The 20708-nt window shown below is 44.1% G+C and overlaps 1 protein-coding gene across 5 annotated transcripts in view; it reads right to left on the reverse strand.

Moving 5' to 3' along the window:
* The window catches only part of USP4 (ubiquitin specific peptidase 4), a 49633-nt gene that overhangs the window by 12754 nt on the left and 16171 nt on the right, over window positions 1-20708 (reverse strand). For 2 of the 5 annotated variants that reach the window (XR_003966964.1, XM_030306742.2), the window contains exons 7-15: window positions 15871-16011; window positions 14927-15044; window positions 10680-10853; window positions 7199-7357; window positions 5581-5805; window positions 4762-4845; window positions 3752-3846; window positions 1286-1477; window positions 282-370 (exon numbers count right to left, since the gene is read on the reverse strand). Coding sequence is in view for 3 of the 5 variants with exons in the window: in XM_030306742.2 (XP_030162602.1) it covers window positions 282-370; window positions 1286-1477; window positions 3752-3846; window positions 4762-4845; window positions 5581-5805; window positions 7199-7357; window positions 10680-10853; window positions 14927-15044; window positions 15871-16011 (1277 nt within the window). In the remaining 2 variants the exon portion in view is untranslated. Of the gene's footprint in view, window positions 1-213; window positions 371-1285; window positions 1478-2086; window positions 2184-3751; window positions 3847-4761; window positions 4846-5580; window positions 5806-7198; window positions 7358-10679; window positions 10854-14926; window positions 15045-15870; window positions 16012-20708 lie in introns of those variants that run through there. The other 3 variants (XR_004343196.1, XM_030306744.1, XM_030306743.2) reach the window with 3 other exon arrangements.

Consider the following 20708-nt stretch of genomic DNA (forward strand, 5'->3'; position numbering starts at 1 on the left):
ACACCTCATGATCCTGGGCAAGTCACCGAGTCCTGTCAGTCTCACTCTGCCTGAGGTGAAACACAGCCTACATGTCTAAGAAGATTCCATGAGGCGCTGAAATTGGACAACATGCGCTGGCAGCACAGAGTGGTGCATCGGGGCTCCCAGATCTGCTCTCTAGCCAGAGCCCCCACCCAGCCTTAGAGCCTCCCTCTCCCGTGTGTACAACACCTTTGGAAGAAGAGGGAGGTCAGGAGGGATTTGGTCAGTCACAGCCCCACAGCGTGGCGAGCGCTCACCTTCACAGCTGCCCCTGGAGCCATTGCAGGCCCCCGGCTCCAAGGGCGAGCTGCCAGACTCATCAGGCAAAGGCTGTTTTATATAGCGGCTTGAAAAAAAGGAAAAAAAGAACGATGTGTTAGCTATAACATTTACCTGTTTTTCTCCACTATTCAGCTAGAAGTAGTTCACAACTGATATACTCCCAGCTATTCACAAAGCAATTCAGGTAAATAAAGCGTGTGATTGTCAACACTTTAGATATTGAGGGGAACCCAAAAGATAAGATGTGTAAGTACCAAGTCGCCGAAGACTCCGAGTCTTCCATGAATGCTTGTTTCAAATCTTCTATGAATGTCACATGGCATCACCATTAGAAAAATATTTCCCAGGAACATTAATTACCAGCTTCAGAATGATCGTGAAGCTACTTCAGAAATTGTATTCTGACACAAACTGCCCTCAAAACACTACACTGCCTGCACCCAGTGACTGACAAATGTGACAGACATGATTCTAGAAACCCCAGAGAAGGCTTAGGTGACAGTATCATGATGCTTAAGATGTGCCAGATGGGGGGCACCTGGGTGGCTCAGTGGGTTGAGTGCCTGACTTCAGCTCAGGTCATGATCTCAAGGTTCATGAGTGCAAGCCCACGTTGGGCTCTGTGCTAATAGCTCAGAACCTGGAGTCTGCTTCCGATTCTGTCTCTCTCTCTCCGCCCCTCCCCCACTTGTGTGTATGCACGCGTGCGCTCTCTCTCAAAAATAAATAAGCTGTAAAAAAAAAAAAAAAGAAACAACAACCCAAAAAACAATGTAAGACCCCTTAAAAAAAAAAAAAAAGATGTGCCAGGTGCCCCTTCCCAACAGCACCTGTCCTGGCCCTTTGGGGGCAGGCCCAACTGCATTTTCACAGGATTAAGCACGTGGGACCAGCACAGGGACACTGCATGGGGAGTCACCACTATGACCAGGCCCGTCTTGATTTTAAATAACAAGCAAAATGCATTTCTGTCACCAACCTGATACGCTCACAAACAGCCTGGTACAAAGACTCAAGGGTTAGCTTGTGCTTGGGAACAGAAACCAGCAGTGGCTGTCCATACAGCACTGCCCCGGAAGAAGTGCTCGACGGCCTGGACTTCCTTTCCCTGAAGTAGACTGGAAGTGTGACACACTCAGAGCCATCAGCGGAGATGCTGCAGACCTCGTACCTGTGTCAATCACACAAGAGGGCACCTTCAGCAGCAGGCCATCATGAGCAACGGAGATCTGAGCTGCAGCTACATGGTGGCCAGGACTGTGGTTACTGGGACAAATCATACTTTAGCATAAAAGGTGGATAAGCCATTTCCAAGAAGATTCTGGAAGCTGGGTCAGGAATCCCAAGGATCACTATCAGCAAAATGTGAATCTATGCAACCCGGGACTCGGGGATAATGTGATTCTCCTTCCCCCAACCATGGCCTCAACTCTGTGGTCCTTTGAATGGGACTCAACACAGATGACAGCTGTCATCGGGACCATCACTGCAGACATAAAGGCGCAGGAAGGGGGAGGCCTGGCCACCAAGTTCATCTTCTGTCACCAAGGAGCTCAACTTTTGAAGTGTTATAAAATCAAATATTGTACAAGAATGTATACCTAGCATATTACGCAAAGATGCTTTCTTTCAAATGAGGAAGCAAATTTATAAAACTAATTGTTTGCTATCTTTGTTCAAAAACATTGAAGTAAAAGAACCATATTTAATTTTTTAAAAATTAGAGATAACCAAAGAAAATGCTAAATATAAATCAATGATTTTGAAAAATGTGTCTTACTTAGTGAATACATGGGATTGAGGAGATTTATAGATGTTTTATCCTGGAACAGATGTTACCAAAATTGCTGGCAACCGACTGTAGTCTTTCCCTCTTCCTATAGGGGGAGACACAAACTTACTGATTCAATTTTTGAAAACTATAAACACAAACATACACACACACACACACACACACACACACACATACACACACACAACCCTCCCCAGATACCTGGCAAATAGTCCTAAATGACATATGTGCAAGAGGAGTTCTAAGAAAAACTCACAAAAATGGCTAAGGTGTGCTCTAGGTAAGGGCCCTGTGGTCCAGCATTAGTGTCAAGAATGAGGTCTTGGAGTGAGGCTGGCCCAGGTCTGTCACTGTCACCTTCTGGCCACTATAAGGGGGCCAAGTGCTCCCTTCTGAGTCTGCTTACTCAGTGAACAAGACTACCTTCTAGTGTGGCGGTGAGAATTCAAGGACTCAGCGGCAGAGTGCGCCACACACTCAAGTAATATTAGTGCCACCAGCGTGTTTTCATAATTACCAATTAATCTTTAAAACAATCTGCTTCCTGATGGTTGGCACTCAAGCCCTCTGCAAATTTCTTTGTTGGTGGTGGTTTGCTAAGCTTCCCATAGGGCAACGCCCCAGTTCCTCTGAGCTTGGGTGTGTACAAACACTAGTTTCCAGAATTGAGGGGAGATGTTTGCTGTTAAGGACTTGGGGTCAGAAATGGACAGTCTTAGCCTGAGGCTGAGCTGACTTTGTCAAGTAAGCAAAGATGGCTGAGTGGGGAGGCAGCCTGTGCAAGTGAACAGAACTAGGATCTTGGGTGTGGTCAAGAACTACTTCTTTTAGAGTGATCTGGAAGTCACAGGCCCAAAAACTTAAAGGGAAGGAAATGATTCCTTCGTGTACTGCAATCCTCAACCAAAACAAAAACCAAAACAAATCCTGAAAACCTTTCTCAGCAGAGGCAAGTTTCCAAGCAAGAGGGAATGAGGAAGAAACAGCACGGGTGTGGTCCACATTCAAGCGTCCCTGAGCAAGTAAGTGACTGTCAGGGAGTGCAGACAAGCTCATATTCTACTCCACCCCACCCGGGAGAGGGACACACACAAAATTACAGGGAGCAGCCTTCAAGTAAGGGGACCTGGGAGGGGCTAAAGAGATCACTGGAGCTGGCATTGTACCGTCCCCACATGGATGAGAAAATAGTCTCAGAGCTTACAGAATGTCAGAGCAGAAAACCGTTGTTTCTGTCAACCCTCCTGTCACTCTGAGATCGCGCCTGCCCAAGGAACCACGGCCTACATCACATCCCTTCCCTCATCTTCCTGCGGCCCCTTGTACAGCTGTGACTCTTCTTGAGAAAGGCATTTCTGACATCAGGACCATCTATAGGACTACTAAATAGGCCCTCTTAATAGGTAGCAACTGGTGACAAGAGACTATGTCCATGCTAAAGAGAGTTATCTGGAATATCTAGCTCTGAAGTGCCATGAAGTGCTTAGCATTGATGGCTGTCAGAATTCCCTGAACCCCCATCCCCTGGCACAAGGAGTCAGGGCAAATCCACATGAGCACGGACTACCAGATCTTCTGCTTTGGAGAGACCTACAAGGCAAAGCCTCTAGAATGTTTCCTTTGAGCCTGCAGCAGAAACCACTGAGTACTCACACAAAAATGTCATCCCGAGGCATGATGTGGTTTAAACCTTCATCCATTTGGAAAATTTTGTGGAACCGGTGATTATATACATCTGTGACCACCATCTAAGAATCAACAGTAACAGAAAGATTACAGGATGGATAAGGGCCTCTACATAAAACCCCAGAAGCAAATGAAAACAATGTGCTGCTGGAGTGTTACCTCCAGAGAGACCATCACTCAACTAGCCCCAGAGTTTAGGGGCCAATGCCCAAGGGAGAAGAACAGCATGACTGCCACCAGCAGAAAACCTGCTGGTTAACATTTGTCCTGAGGGTTACGATGGGATTTGACCTCAAGTGGCAGGAATGGTGGGGAGTGAGTGTTGATCAGAGACTGGTGGTCATCCAGACGTCTCTGGGGTGTCTGCCAGGGCCAGAAGTCTCCAAACCATCCTCAGCACATAGCTGAACATACCAAACCCCAACTATGCAACTGCCTAAAACCAGCAGGGCTACGAGGGAAGTGGGGCTGAGCAAGAGCAGTGACCAGGGCTGGGACAAAGGTACTTGGAGCATACAGGAGGATGGGGAGGGGATTTTCACTTTCCCCACCACCACACAGGGCCAGGCTCGGCAGAAAGCCCAGAATGGGCAGCTGCTTCTAAATAAAGATTTCTATCAAGAACATCACAAAGTCACTCCAGACTCACGGAGTTTAGTGTAGGAAAGAAATTGCAGCTTCTCATACTACAGAAGAGGTCATGTAGGCAAGGGCAGCAAAGCTGAGAGCAGAGCCCTACTCCTGGTCCTCTGACCGTGGCTAGTGTGACCTCACTGGAGGAAGGACAGTGTTCCCGTGGCTGAAGGGAGTCTCAGCCACAGTGTGCACAGTGAGCGAGGGACAGGAGGCCAGAGGCATCCAGATATAATCACATTTGTGCTGGCCAATAAAAACTACCCCCTAAAAATGGCTACAAGTTTGAAAATACACTCCAAAGGACTATGAAGTAGTGACTGCCACCGACCACCCTGCCTTACGTTTTCTGCAGCAATGCCAGACAGCCTGGAGAGAGCCTCGCACAGGTCAGACACAGCCCCCATCAGCGGCACAACCACGCGGTACTGCAAAAAGATAGATGGGAGGGGTGACAAAGGCGCTCAGCAAAGGGTGGGAGATGAGCTGGGAGGAGCAGGCAACACAGGTCACCTGAGATGACCTCCCAGAAACAGTGTACATGAGGTTAGGGCCCAAATGAGTCATCAGAAGAGCCAACAGGCAAGTCTTCTGCCTCAGCACTTGCCTCTCTATTCAGGAGGCAGCCCAGGGGCCCACCCATCTCTTTCCCTCCTAAATACTACTTTGTTTCATTCCTAAAGTTTGCTTCCTTTAAGGAATTGTTAAAAACTATACAGACTGCCATGTCTCGTCATCTTTAAGAGGTGAAGAAACCAGAGCCAGGAGACTAAGCAGTATAGTCACTCAGTGAGCCATCAGCGGGGTGGGACGCTAAGACCCGCTCGTCACTCCATTCACACACAGCCTTCTGTTCTAGCCAGGCTCTCTTGGCTGACTGGCCAAGAAGACCCTGCTGCTGCTTCCCACCGTTCTGATACAAGGACCACTTAGCAGATCATTCGTACTACCTTAGCTGCATGAATGAAGCATGGGGGAAAAGTGACAGAGAAGCCCAGAGCACCTTCACAATCTTCTCTGAATGATAAAGGATTACAGAGGTCTGATGGAGGCTGGGGGGACACACTCAGGCAAGTGCCACAGGAATTCAGAAGCAGTCGGTAGGAGAAGCCCTGCTCTGGGTCCCACGGTGAGGGGCGCTGTGAGGGTGCAGATTCTCTCACCTGAGTAGGTCTGCAGCAAGGGTCAGCAGGAACCAGGAAGACCTCCATAACTCTATCTTTCTTCAGGGGCAGTGGGAGAGTTAGATAGCAAAATGGGTCAAAGGTCACAGAAACCTTAGCACATTCTGGGCAAACCAAAGTAGATTTGAAGAGGCCATGGAATGTGTCCACAATCACAGAGTCATTCCTCAACCTGTGATTCTCCCAGGCTTCCTTTGCCACCACCTAGAAGGAGAAAGATAAAGAAGACATTCTCAACACACCTGAGTCATTTATCCCATCATCCAGAATGATCTACAGCAGAATCTGAGATGGACCATGAGGCAGTCTCTATAGCAAAGAACTTGGTCCAGGCCAGCCAGGGTGTGGACTGCTCTTGGTGTACCATACAGCCACATGCCAGCTTTATGCCCAATCCCACATTTAACAGTCTTCACTTAGGATCGATGGACACACCAGTATCTGTGTATCCTCTGATAGGAGATAGACAGCCCTGAGAACACCGTGGGTAAATGGACATGACCAGAGCAAGGACTGCCTCCTATAAGGTTTTCAATGAGCCAAAGTCCCTTCAGTGAGGTTTTAATTCATACTACAGTTCAGCTAACTCATGGTTTTTCCTTCAAGATATAAATGCTACTTTAAAGTTTTCGTATAATGAATCCCAACGTGATAGGGTAACTTAAATACTAAATTCCCTTTTCATAGATCAGAAAATCGAGGCAAAAAGTCAGTGCCCAGGGCGCCTGGGTGGCGCAGTCGGTTAAGCGTCTGACTTCAACCAGGTCACGATCTCGCGGTCCGGGAGTTCGAGCCCCGCGTCAGGCTCTGGGCTGATGGCTCAGAGCCTGGAGCCTGTTTCTGATTCTATGTCTCCCTCTCTCTCTGCCCCTCCCCCGTTCATGCTCTGTCTCTCTCTGTCCCAAAAATAAATAAACGTTTGAAAAAAAAAAAAATTTTTTTTAAAAATAAAAAAAATAAAGGGGCGCCTGGGTGGCGCAGTCGGTTAAGCGTCCGACTTCAGCCAGGTCACGATCTCGCGGTCCACGAGTTCGAGCCCCGCGTCAGGCTCTGGGCTGATGGCTCAGAGCCTGGAGCCTGTTTCCGATTCTGTGTCTCCCTCTCTCTCTGCCCCTCCCCCGTTCATGCTCTGTCTCTCTCTGTCCCAAAAATAAATAAATGTTGAAAAAAAAAAAAATAAAAAAAAAAAAAAAAAAAAAAAAAAAAAAAAAAAAAAAAAAAAAAAAAAAAAAGTCAGTGCCCTAATAATGTTAGTAACAAACTATTTTAATGATCATGTATGTATTTTAATGACGGCCCATACTACAGACACTTTACAGAATGCCCTAGTCTCTGGTTCAGCAATGAAATTATACTAACAAACTGACTCTCAATTAAAGAAGCCCAAGCCAGAGAATTAGGAGTAACTAGGGGTAGTCTCTTCCTGACCTGGAGCGCATTACTCTACCACAACCTGTGTCCACATCATCAATAGCAAGAGGCAACCAGGGTCCTGGCACCAATACTCAAAGACCAAAAGAATTTTCCTGCAACTTTCAGAAGGAGGCAACTTCTATGAAATACTACTGCTCAAAATCCTCAATCTTCAATATCCTACCGCATCTGGCCGCCCGTTGGCATCCTTCAGCTCCAGGTAGGGCTTCTTCTTTACACGGTTCAGATCTTCATGCAATCCATCTAGAAGAAAGGCTAACAACTCCTGAGAGTCTTGTTGCTGGTAGCCAGAAAACTGAGGGGCGAAACGTCCCACTTGGGTCTACAACAAAAGCAATCACATCAGAAAGTGTAAGATTTAAACCAGTGAAGTCAGATGGGAAATTCCATCAAAAATAACTCTGCAGGGGCACCTGGATGGCTCGGGTGGTTGAGCATACAACTTCGGCTTGGGTCACCGATCTCCTGGTTCATGAGGCTAAGCCCCACATCCAGCTCCATGCTGATGTGCAGAGACAGCTTGGGATTCTCTCTCCCTCTCTCTTTGCCCCTCCCTGACTTGCATGTGTGCCCCACCCTCTTTGTTCTCAAAATAAATAAACTTGAAAAAAAAAAAAAAACTTTGCAGGGTCACCTGGGACAGTAAGGGAGAATACCATCTGGTTGAGTGGCCCAATTAATTCATCAGGAGCCCAAAGGAGGCCAGTAGTTCTCACCAGAGAGAGAGGGCTCAGATCAAAAGCCAGGAGAACAGCAGACTTGACACCTGGGCACTATCCTAAAAGAAAAGTGAAGAGTGGCATCCTGAGCAGCCACACCTCCTAAATACTGACACGAATCCCCCTCTTACTTGCTTCTTTGGTTCAGAGTCTCCATGAGAACTTTATAAATATCTGTATCAGTCAGAGGAAGCCTCCTGTACCTAACAGCCCTCCTATCCTTAAATAAACTGTCTGCCTTGTATCGCTTTACACCCATGATCTTCAAGAGTGTGGTCCCCAACTAGCACCACCAGCATCACCTGGGAGCTTGTCAGAAATGCACATTCCTTAGGAATGAAAGCTGGTACAGCCACTCTGGAAAACAGTATGGAGGTTCCTCAAAAAATTAAAAATAGAACTACCTTACAACCCGGCAATTGCACTACTAGGTATTTATCCAAGGGATACAGGGGTGCTGTTTCGAAGGGACACATACATCCCAATGTTCATAGCAGCACGATCAACAATAGCCAAAGTATGGAAAGAGTCCAAATGTCCATCGATGGATGAATGGGTAAAGAAGACGTGGTATATAGATATATGTATATACATATATCTATATACATATATCTATATACACACATACAAACAATGGAGTATTACTCGGCAATAAAAAAGAATGAAACCTTGCCATTTGCAACTACGTGGATGGAACTGGAGGGCATTATGCTAAGTGAAATTAGAGAAAGACAAAAATCATATGACTTCACTCATATGAGGACTTTAAGAGACAAAACAGATGAACATAAGGGAAAGGAAACGAAAATAATATAAAAACAGGGAGGGGACAGAAGAGACTCATAAATATGGAGAACAAACAGAGGGTTACTGGAGGGGTTGTGGGAGGGGGGATGGGCTAAATAGGTAAGGGGCATTAAGGAATCTACTCTTGAAATCACTGCTGCACTATATGCTAACTAATTTGGATGTAAATTAAAAAAAATAAATAAAACAAAAATAATAAAAAACTGAGGACATCAGATTCAAGACTCCTTCCATCAAAAATCTGCCAATAGTAATTTATTCTAGCAAACAACTTAAGTGTTTCCAGTGAACTTTTAAACTACCTTTTGGTAACCTGGAACTATTGTACTCTCAAAGAATAACTAAACACTGAAATTTAATTTTTGGTTCACTGGACATGAGCTCAGCAAAAGATGCTCTTTGAGTATACATAATTATACCTTATTATGTTCATTACAGACTAAAGTACCTGAACATCTGACAGTGCTAGCAAAGGAAATGAATAACCCTGAAAGTTTATTTCTTGGTCCTCTTGGTTCAAAATTCAAATTCCTAGAAATACAACTCGTTTCTATTGCATTTATTATTTTTTCTGGTAGAACCTAATAATAATTCCAATTTTGTTGATGTCAAGACCACTAATAAATATAAGAAATGAACAAACTAAATAAATCAGTTTTAAGTTTTAAAAGTTAAAAAAAAAAAAAAAAAAGAAAAAAAAATGCACATTCTTGGGCCCAACCCAGATCTACAGAATGAGAAACTCTCAGGATAGGTCCAGTGGTCTATATTTTATTTATTTTTATTTATTTACTTAAGTTTATTTATTTATTTTGAGAGAGACAGAGACAGTGCAAGTGGGGAGGGGGCTGGTGGGGAGGGGCAGAGAAAGAGAGAGAGAGTCCCACGCAGGCTCCACACTGCCAGCACAGAGCCCAACGTGGGGCTCAAACCAACAAAGCCATGAGCTCATGACCTGAGCCAAAACCAAGAGTCAGACGCTTAACACTTAACCAATTGAGTCACTCAGGCACCCCAGTATTCTGTATTTTAACAAGCCTTTCCAGAGGTTCCGATGAATCCTGTAGTTGGGAGAACCAATGCTCTCCACCTGTGTTGCCCAATACCATAGCCACTGGGCACATGTGACTATTTAAATTAAAATTAAACACAATTAAAAAATCCAATTTCTTGTTCACACTACCCACATTTCAAGTGGCTAGTGGCTACCACAACAGACAGTGCAGAGAAAATGTCCATCATCAAGGAAACTCTATACTACCTCTAATATCCCTAAATACGATCTGTCAATTGTTTATTTATAAGAGCTTGAGCCTAATGTGTTGTCATCCGATTCCATCTCTTTATGACTTTATGGCATGTGAATAGTAATTTACATGTATTTCCCAGAGATTAATGTGACTATGGGGGTAAAAAGAATTAGTTTTCCATTTCAATAAACTAAGATTTAAATTTTCTCATTGAGCTAAGGTGCAACTTTGCTCCCCTCTTTGCATAAAAAACATGCCTATCTTTTTCTACCATGTGCTTCATGAAGGCTCCTTGAACCCTGGTGGTGCAGGCTAAGTAGGATTTCTCAGATTTAAAAATATGAAGCAAGGGCCCTCCCCTCAACAGGAAAAAACATTTAAGGTGAGGGAAGGCCCAAGATGATCCAAGAGCCCACTACAGTTCACCTGATCTCCCTTGCTGAGGGATCTAAGTGAGAACTGCCTCTCAACCACATTCCACGAATATCAACCTGACTTAGGGGGCCCAACTCAAACCACAGCGGGTATAGGTTCTCAGCTCAGAGAACCTGGGAATACCCTTCAGATAGTGCTGGAAATTAAACTGAATTTTACGGTCTGGCTTATTAGGATGTTGCCTATTTAAAGGCTGGCACCACAGAATACAGCACAAATGACTTCTGAAGTATCCCCTGCCCAGAGGTGTGGGCTGAGGTCACTTAACGAATCCGTGCGCTGAATGACTCAACAACAGGAAAGGCGGCTCTCAACGTGTGAGGCTTTTAGTCCCAGACCCCATCTTAACCCCAAAATGCAACTGGAATGCATCATTTGAAAACTAAATCACTCTCCCCAAAACGGAAAAAAGGAAACATATACAGCAACCTACTTTGAACATGCGAGGTGCCACGTGAGCATCCCTTCCAGACCACATCTGTTTAATGAGCTCTGCATAGGCTTCTGCAATTTCCCCTTTCATTCCCAGAGGATTGTCTCTGTTGATCTCAGCCTCATACTCATCTTTGAGAAAGTAGTCAGTCAGTGGTGCGGTGTTGCTCAAGCACTGAAAGAGAACACAATCAGAGCTCACACCCCTTATGGACAACACACAGAGATAAAGATAAACGAAGTTCTCAAGGGCCAATGAGGGTCAACTCCAACAAAATGAAGTTCTCAGTAGATTCTCTGCAAGGCTCACAATAGTAAGGCACAGCCTTCCAGAATCCTTGCTGGTGGCCTGCCTTGCAGCTAACCTCCCAAGGATATAGTTGGGAGCTCACTCACTGCCTAAGAACTCTCTCTGAAATAACTACCCAAGGGTAAAAGCTGTGCACCCAAGTGCCTGACACAGAATAATCTTCTATTCAATGAAGGATGATAAGTTTTTGTTTTTTTTTTTTTTCAACGTTTATTTATTTTTGGGACAGAGAGAGACAGAGCATGAACGGGGGAGGGGCAGAGAGAGAGGGAGACACAGAATCAGAAACAGGCTCCAGGCTCTGAGCCATCAGCCCAGAGCCTGACGCGGGGCTCGAACTCACGGACGGCGAGATCGTGACCTGGCTGAAGTCGGACGCTTAACCGACTGCGCCACCCAGGCGCCCCAAGGATGATAAGTTTTAACATAATAATTTTAAGATGATAATTTTTTAAATTAGAATTGATTTGGAAGGGCACCTGGGTGGCTCAGTCAGTTAAGCATCCAACTTCAGCTCAGGTCATGATCTCATGGTTCAGGAGTTTGAGCCCTGCATCAGGCTCTGTGCTAACAGCTCAGAGCCTGGAGCCTGCTCTGGGTTCTGTGTCTCCCTCTCTCTCTGCCCCTCCCCCACTCACACTCGCTTGCTCTCTCTCTCTCTCCCTCCCTCAAAAATAAACATTAAAAAAACCACAAGAATTGATTAGGACATTCCACTGTCTCATGGGAAGATAAAATATAAATAAGCTGAAGGCAAAATGTTTTACTAGAGCTGAAACATTACAGAGGAAAGATCAGGATAACGAGATAGTAGAAAAAACAAAAAACACTATCACTGTACATGTGTACATACTAATTATAACTCTTTAAACTCAAAAATTGAGTTTGATCAAAGGTTTTTTTCTACATCTATTGAGATGATCATAGGGCTTTCTCCTTTATGTGAGAAATTAATTTTTCAGGTGTCAAACCAACCTAGTTCTGCCATTACAAACCCCACTTGTTCTACCACTTTCATCTATATTGTTGAATTTGATTTGCTAAAATTTCATTTACATTATTTGTTTTTTTTTTTAATTTTTTTTTTTAACGTTTATTTATTTTCGAGACAGAGAGAGACAGAGCATGAACGGGGGAGGGGCAGAGAGAGAGGGAGACACAGAATCGGAAACAGGCTCCAGGCTCTGAGCCATCAGCCCAGAGCCCGACGCGGGGCTCGAACTCACGGACCGCGAGATGGTGACCTGAGCTGAAGTCGGACACTTAACCGACTGCGCCACCCAGGCGCCCCTCATTTACATTATTTGTGTCTATAGTTATGAGATATGATCGTCTAAAATTTTCCTTTTTTTCAAAATTCCTAGTCAGGGCGCCTGGCTGGCTTAGTGGGTGAAGCACACACCTCTTGATCTCAGGGTTGTGAGTTCGAGTCCCATGTTGGGTATAGAGACTACTTAAAAAAATCTTTAAGGGACATCTGGGTGGCTCAGTCAGTTAAATGTCTGAGTCTAGATATTGGCTCAGGTCATGATCTCTAGGTTCATGAGTTCAAGCCCCACATGGGGCTCTGTGCTGACAGTATGGAGACTGCTTGAGATTCCCTTTCTCTCTCTGCCCCTTCCCCACTCACGCACACACGTGCATTCCCTCTCTTGAAAATAAATGTTTTAAAATAAATGAAATAAATGAATGAATGAATAAATAAATAAATAAAATCTTAAATTTGTCAGCTAAATTGTCTAATTTAATGGCATAAAGTTGTTCCACTATCGTCTCATCTTTTTAATGGCTATAGGATCTGTAGTGACAGTCCTTTTTCATTCCCAGCTTTAGTCATGTCTATTCTTTTATTCCTGATCAGTTTCTCTGAGCATTTCTGTCAATTTAAGTTTTTGTTTTTTTTGTTTTTTCCCCAAAGAATCACATTTAGTTGTACTTTTAATCAGCTTGTATTTCACTGATTTCTGTTCTTCTATTATTTCCCTCTTCCCACTTTCTCTGGGTTTCATTTGTTCTTTTCCTAGCATTAGAAGATAGAAGCTTAAATTACAGAATTTACCCTTTCTTCTTTTTCCTGATATTTACACGTGGAGCTATAAATCTCCTCATTGTTATCTTCATCCAATAGTTGAGGAAAATTGAGGATACAAAAGAGTTGAGAAAACCTACCCATGAAAGGCCAAATCTCAAGGTTCTTTTCTTTAGTACTCAGCTCTTCCCATCTCATCACAGTGGAGAAAAACAACTTCAAAACCCAAGAGTCACCTACTCTTTAACGTATTTTTTAATCTTTTCCTTTATACTCCAAGAAACTTCCAAGTTAGATTGTAAGTCCTGTGGGTACAAAAACCATGTCTGATTTGCTCACCACTGAGTCTCTATGTATAGTAAAGAATCTGGCCTTGTCCAAAGAGAAAGTCTGGCTTTTGCCCTTGGCTTCTGGGAAGTACTCTGTTGATCCTTGGAATGTTATCCCTGACAGGAGTATCTTTGTTTGCCTGGAGGTCTTTAGTTAGTCGTAATATAGAATCTAACACTGTGATTTAGGGTGGTGGTGGCCACACTTATACGGTCATCTTAGGGTAGAGAGCCAGCCACTCTGGAAAGACCAACAATGTGACTTGGTGGGGCAGGGGTGGGGAGGCTTGGGTCACATCCTATCAATAGTCTACCTGGGCACTCAATCAATCAATCAATCAAGCCATGAAAATAAAGTACTGATAAAAATTCTGGACACCAAAGCTCAGGTGAGTTTACATATTTGACAACACCCCATGCTTAATGTTACAAGTCAATGCTAGAAGAGTTATGCATTCTGACTCAACAGACAACAACAGAAGCTCTGCACTGGAGACCCTCCAGGACTCCTTTTTTTTTTTTTTTTTTTTTTTTTAAATGTTTTTATTTATTTTTGAAGGAGAGAGAGACCGAGCGTGAGCAGGGGAGGAGCAGAGAGAGAGGGAGACATAGAATTTGAAGCAGGCTCCAGGCTCCGAGCCATCGGCCCAGAGCCCAACGCGGGGCTCGAACTCCTGAACTGGGAGATCATGACCTGAGCCGAAGTCAGATGCTTAGCCGACTGAGCCACCCAGGCGCCCCAACCCTCCAGGACTCCTATTTGCTCCTTTCCATGGCTAATTTTAACTTGTATACTTTTCCTATAATAAACCCCAACTGTGAGTATAATAGTTTTAAGTGAGTCTGTGAGTCCTTCTAGCAAATTATCGAAACTGAAGGTGGTCTTGGGGACTCCCAAACTTGCAGTTGGTGTCAGAAGTGAAAGCAGTCTTGGGAACTGTGCTCTCCTAACTTTCTAACTGGACCCTAACTCTAGCCCATGTCCACCACAGTACTGTCACATAGTATGCCCAAATAATTTTTTTTTCTCTAAGTAGGCTTTACCCAGCATGGAGCCCAAGGCAGAGCTTGAACTCATGACCCTGGGAACAAAATCTAAGCTGAGATCAAGAGTCAGACACTTAACCAACTGAGCCCCCCAGGCACCCCTGTCCCAATAAATATTTGATCAATGAACAAATGAAGTATCAAAGGGAGGATATGGGGATTCTGCACAATCAGGGGCATGATATAAGCTATCTTTGGCGAAAAGATGGCATGAGCTGCTGGAAGTTCGCATTCTATCAGAAACCAACCAGGCAAATACTCCAATATTTTCTGACCATTCCCTAATGGTCAAAATATTTTAATGCAAAACCAAACCCAGAACTGATTAGGAAGACATTTTGGGGTCATTAACACTGATGAGGCCCTTCTGTACTAACAGGTGGGAGGTTCCCTGACAGGGGTCCTTGAAGTATTAACAAAGGGTAGGCAGGGACCCATGGGAAAGGATCCTCCCAACATTTTAGCATGCCTTTCTTAACCAAGCCACAGTCCTGTGAAGAAGCAGTGTTATTTAGATGGTAGTTCCCCTCTACCTGTAAAGCAGAGTTCATGAAGCAAGTGTTCCCCAGGTTTCCAAGTCCGCAGAGCCCAGGCTGTATGTGAGACGATGGGGACTCCTGACAATTATACGAAGCAGAGAAGGCAGATCCACTGGAAAACACAATCCACAATAGCAATAAAAGCGAGTGCTGTACACATGCCCTCAGGATGCCTTTTTGGGCTCCTCCAGGGCTTCTAGAATTCTTATCTGGAAAAAACCTCATGATACAAGTTCTTTCTACTCCCCTCGCCAGCCCTCAGGCCACACCACTTCGCCCACCCCTGCCCTTGATGTGACATAATGGCAGGTTACCACCTGCTACATCCTTAAGGGGAGAAACGCTATCTGAGTTTTCTCAGGCTTTTGGCGAATGCTAACTGTGTATCCCTCTAGAAGGCTAACTGCCATGTGACTCCAGGAAAGAACATGTGGTTGCCAAGATCAAGGGCTCACACTTGCCACCACCCACCAGGCCACACTAAGGCCACCTGAGTATTCATGCACACTGTCTCACCTCACCCTCCTCCTCCACTCTATCCCTGCTGTGTGGCAGGCACTCCTGAGATGCTTGCAAAAGAATCACAGCCATCCAGAGGGGGATACAGGCAGGGCTCTCCCACAGCAGAGAACCATTCCCTCACAGCTCTTTTGCCATATGGCCAACCCATCCCTTCATAGACAAAAGCAGTGACTCCCCAGGACCACCAGTGACTTAGGCTGTGGGCAAAACACCAGCTCATAGAAGAACAAGCAATGTAAGTGAGAATGAGGAGGCACACTCTACGGTGGGTAGGAAACAGAGCAAGAAACCACATGCACCACGTCCCCATTGGGAACCCCAATCCCACTATGCTTAGTGTGGCAACAGAGCTCTCCAGGTACAGCCTGGGAAAGGACCCAGAGGGAGGGAAGTGAAGTGAAAGGGCCTGCTCTTACCCCCTGCTGACACCGGAACTGTGCATCCCAGAGGTGTTAGTGCTATCACCATTTGCAATGGAAGAGGCAGACACTGAGGAATAGGGACTTGCTGATGATGTTGGAGAGGTAGGAAAATTTCTGCTAGGTGCAGTGCTTGATCTGGGAGAGAGAAGCAGAGACAATGCTACTGACTTTCTGCAAAAGCAAGCCCCAATGAATGCTTTAGGTCTCTTCTTAAGAAATAAATGTTCTCCACATTCAGTTATTTAAAATAAACTACAAAAGGCCTACTTTCATACTACTTCAAGATAAATTTTATTTAAGTGAGAGTCAAGAGATTAATTGGCCTTCCTGGTCTCGTTCATCTGCATGGTAACCCACTGAATCTCTCGGGAGGATAAACCACAAGGTTGATCTTTAGGGCATCCTGGTTTGATTTATAAATCATAAGCTTCCCTGAACTTTAAGAGTTACCAGTGAAAGACACAGAAAAATGGCAATAAGAGATAAATATCCAAGAACACCTGACCCAAAATGAACAGCTGGCTAAAAATACATACGCAAATAAAATTTACATATGTAAATTTACAATGTAAATATATATATAAACACATATATAAACAAAGATGAACAGGAAAATGGTAATTTGGTTTCACTACGCTATTCAAGGAAAATTGCTTTTGCTTCCTCAAATTTATCAAATGTGAGTAATCTCTCTGTTTCAAAGGCTGGCCTAATATGTTTCAATATTTTTCACAGCATCTTATTTTAGATTTATACCAACTTTCAGAATAATTAATTCAGGGGCTAAATGCCCCAAATATTAAATTGGTATGAGTTTTATCAATTTTCTACTAAAATCTGTATAAGAACTTGTAGAAGAAAGTGAATCATTCTGAATCATTTTGAGTATGTACAAATGTGATTTTTCCTTCTAGGCTTGGGGTTATTTTAGAGAATCATTACAGAAAATGATTATAATATGCCCCAGCAAAGAGCCCAACCTCATGAGATCTGATCTCAACCAGGGTTCTCTGCAAGAAGAAAGTGAAAAATGGCAGCAGAGATAAGGAGTACCCACACCTACAGTGCAGACATTAGGAAACTATCGAGGGGCCTAAAGGGGAATCAGGAACTGAGTTCTGCTCCACACTAAGGTCACAGTGAGGGAGAGGGAAAGAGAACTCCCCAGCCTCTCATCTTCCCATTGAGAAATGTACCTTCTCTAATGCTGAAGAGCATTTGCTTCACAGAGCCTCATCCTCATGCTGCCAAGAAGTCCAAGAACTCAGGTAGCTCATTAAATGAGAACGGTCAGGGCCAAGGACACTCTCTTCCACCAGACAGGTAACTTTAGCACATATCTGAAGCCTGTCCAATGTGATGCAGGTATTCCCAGCCTACTATGTAGGGAGGAAAGTCACTACCCACGGTTGGTCTAATATGGCATACTGTTATCTCAGTTCTGTTGACAGCTACTACAGGATGGTGAAATTCAAAATCTGATGTGCAGAACCTAAAGGCATATAGTGTCACACTTCCCTTTTTAGTAACTATTCACTGGTAACTTATGCTATTTCTTTGAACTTAAAAGGGCAAAAATCCACAGAAGCCATAACTAAGACCTGTCAATTTCTTAAACAGAACATTTCTCCTTAAAATGAAAGAAAACAAAAAAAAAATTTGACATTTAAAATGTTCTAGAAAATGCTGTATTTTCAGAATAAATTCAGTTGGAAAAAAAAATCTAATGATGAATATGTAAGATTTCTTTTTTTTTAATTTTTATTTACTTTTGAGAGAGAGGGAGAGACAGAGCGTGAGCAGGGGAGGGGCAGAGAGAGAGGGAAACACCAAATCCAAAGCAGGCTCCAAGCTCTGAACTTTCAGCACAGAGCCCGATGCAGGGCTCCAACTCACAAACCGCGCTCGAACTCACAAAACTCAGATCATGACCTGAGCCGAAGTGAGGCGAAGTCAGAAGCTCAGTCGACTGAGCCACCCAGACGCCCCAGGATTTCTTTTTATATGCTTGAAAATTTACATATGACAAAGTTGTTCTTAAACTCTACCTTGACAGACAAAAGCAAGACCTCTGAAGAGTGACTATCTGGGAACTGCCTGGGCACTTGTCACTTGTCATTAGGCAGCTTTAGAGCACAACCTGGAGCACTGAAGGCTGGCAAATAGGGAACTGGTGGGAAACATCTGACTCTCAAGCGTACATATTAGGTGAAGCAAGACCCCACTGGGTCCCATGCCACAAACACTCTGAAAACAGAGACTACAGCTCCAAATAAGGATCCCTCTGCTCCTTTAAAAGACGCTGGCCAAGCCTCTGGTGTCCCAGTACCTTTCTGTTGAGATATTTCCTGCTCCTAGGCACATCCAGTCCTTACCAATCATGACTAGAACCTGCTCTGAACCCATGATTGAGGCCCTGTAGCACACCCATGCCTGCCCTCCTTGCTCGACCATGCTCTGCATGCTTCTCAGTTGTTCTCCAGGCTGAGGGCTGCTCTGGGGATGAGCCCACCCTTTAGGGGTGACCTCAAGTAGCCAGAGTCTAGCACCTGGTATTATCATTAAGGTAACAATGAATTCTTAGGCAGAATCCTCACTGCCTTCACAACAACCTTAGCTGGGCTCACCCCACACCAATGCTGTTAACTCTCATCTGTGTGCGCCCACATCTCCACTTCAGGAACACTGGCCTCTTCTAGTTCTGGGCAGGCAGCCTTGAAAAGGGGTCATGGTGGAGAGCTAATCAGGCCTTAGCAACCTCAGGCAAGTTAAGTCAGAGGGAATTAGAGAGAGAAAGAGAGAGAAAGGAGGCCAGCTCTACAGAAAATCTTTGAAGCATGAGAAAATGGTCTTAAAATGTTCAAAATTTATTAGGTGGCCCTCTCTAATAAAGAGCTGAACAGAAACAATTTAGGAAGTTTTCCTGCCACAATACACGTCAAGCTGACTCTATAGGTAGGTTAAAAAAAAAAAAAAAAAAAAAAAGGATTAGGCCAATCAATGACTTCCCCTGAATGACACATTCACTTGATGTATTTTCCCATTCTCTCCAGGTTAACCCTGGGTCTGCTTGACAGATGATGTATTACTTAATATGGCTGGTCTGAGAGTTTTGATTAGTGAGTTTAACTCATTTATAGTTGTTTTAATCACTATTCTACATGGCCTTAATTCAGCCTTCTTATCTCATGTTTTCTAATTACCAAACTTTTCAGTTCTTTCTTTTCCTTTTTTTGCCCTCAATTTCCCTTCTTAGGTGTGACAGTTTCCTAGTTGTATCCTAGGGTGCTGTGATTTATAATAAATATATTTTTGATCTTGTTCAAAATTCCTGGTACACAGCCCCTAAAACACTTGTAATTTCCTCAGTGATAAGAGCAATGGAAGCATCTTTTGTTATATTTGTGTTTTTTTGTCCTTGGTTCCTGAAATAGTTTCAAGGTGATAAAAGTGAAAGGAGTTGTCATGTTATTTCCAACAAGCACTTTTCAACCATACCTCAGTTTTTGTTAATCACTTTTGGAAAAATCACAAAGAATGGGGGCCAGTTGCCAGGAGATCTAACCATGTGATTAGAGGGTTGGAACTTACAGCCACACACCCCCACCCTTGAGGAGGCAATAAGGGTTGGCAATCTGAATTCAGTTACCAATGGCCAAATCATTTAATCAATCATGCCTACTTACTGAGACCTCCACAAAAATCCCTCAGGTATGGGAATTTGGGAGAGCTTCCAGGTTGGTGAACATGTGGAGGTGCTAGAAGGATGGCATGCCTGAACAGGGCATAGCAGCTCTTCACCCCTTCCCTATAACCACCTGGTTCTTCTTCCATCTCACCGTTCCCAGGTTATAGCCTTTTGTAACAAACTGGTCATCTAGTGAATAAATGGTTTCCCTGAGTTCTGTAAACTATTCTAGCAAACTACTGAGCCCAAGGAGGGATCATGGGAACCTGTGATTTATAGCCAGTTGGCCCAAGCACAGGTAACAACCTGGACTTAGAACTGGGATCTAAAATGGGCCAGTCTGATTGGACTGAGCCCTTAACCTGTGGGATCTGATGCTACCTCCAGGTAGACAGTGTCAGAATTGAGTGAAATTCCAGAACACCCAGCTGGTGTCAGAGAACTGGATGGTGTGGGGAGAAAACCCACACACATTTGGTGACCATAGGAATTGGTCGAGTAGACAAGAAAAAGAGGGATTTATTTTCCCCTTTTGCCTCCCAATAAGCTATTCTGCCCTTCTTCCTTAGTTTTTGATCCCCAATTTTTAGTTAGACACCTTGCACCTCTGCTAAACAGCATTTTCCAGCCTCCCTTGAAGCCAGCTATGGGCTTATTATTGACCAAAGAGATGCAAAAGGATGTGTGACTTCTGGGAAATTTCCTTAAAAAGAAGGGTTATGTCCCTCCTGCTTCTTCCTCCTTGCTACTTGAATGCAGGTGTAACCACTGCAGCTCCAGGATCCTGGACCCACAGGGGACTACCTTTGAAGTAGAAGCTGCACATGGTAGGGCAACACAATAGAGCGGCTGGGTTTCTAATGATACCAGCACTGGACTACCCATCTCAGAAGTTCTTTTAGGAAAGACCTCAGCATCTTTCTTCACAAACTGATCGTCTAGTCTTTCTTAACTGCCAGCAAACCTTTCCTAATCGACACAGTGTATTTCAAAGATATACATTCTATTTTAGATTTCTGGCAGTTACTCCATTAACCTATTAGGACCTGTAACTATTTTTATTTTTCCCTATCAATTACTTAAACTTGTAACTATCTACATTTCTCCACAAGAGAAAGGGCGGATGACATTCCCATCTCTCTCT

Source organism: Lynx canadensis, chromosome A2, assembly GCF_007474595.2.
Source record: "Lynx canadensis isolate LIC74 chromosome A2, mLynCan4.pri.v2, whole genome shotgun sequence".
Taxonomy (NCBI): domain Eukaryota; kingdom Metazoa; phylum Chordata; class Mammalia; order Carnivora; family Felidae; genus Lynx; species Lynx canadensis.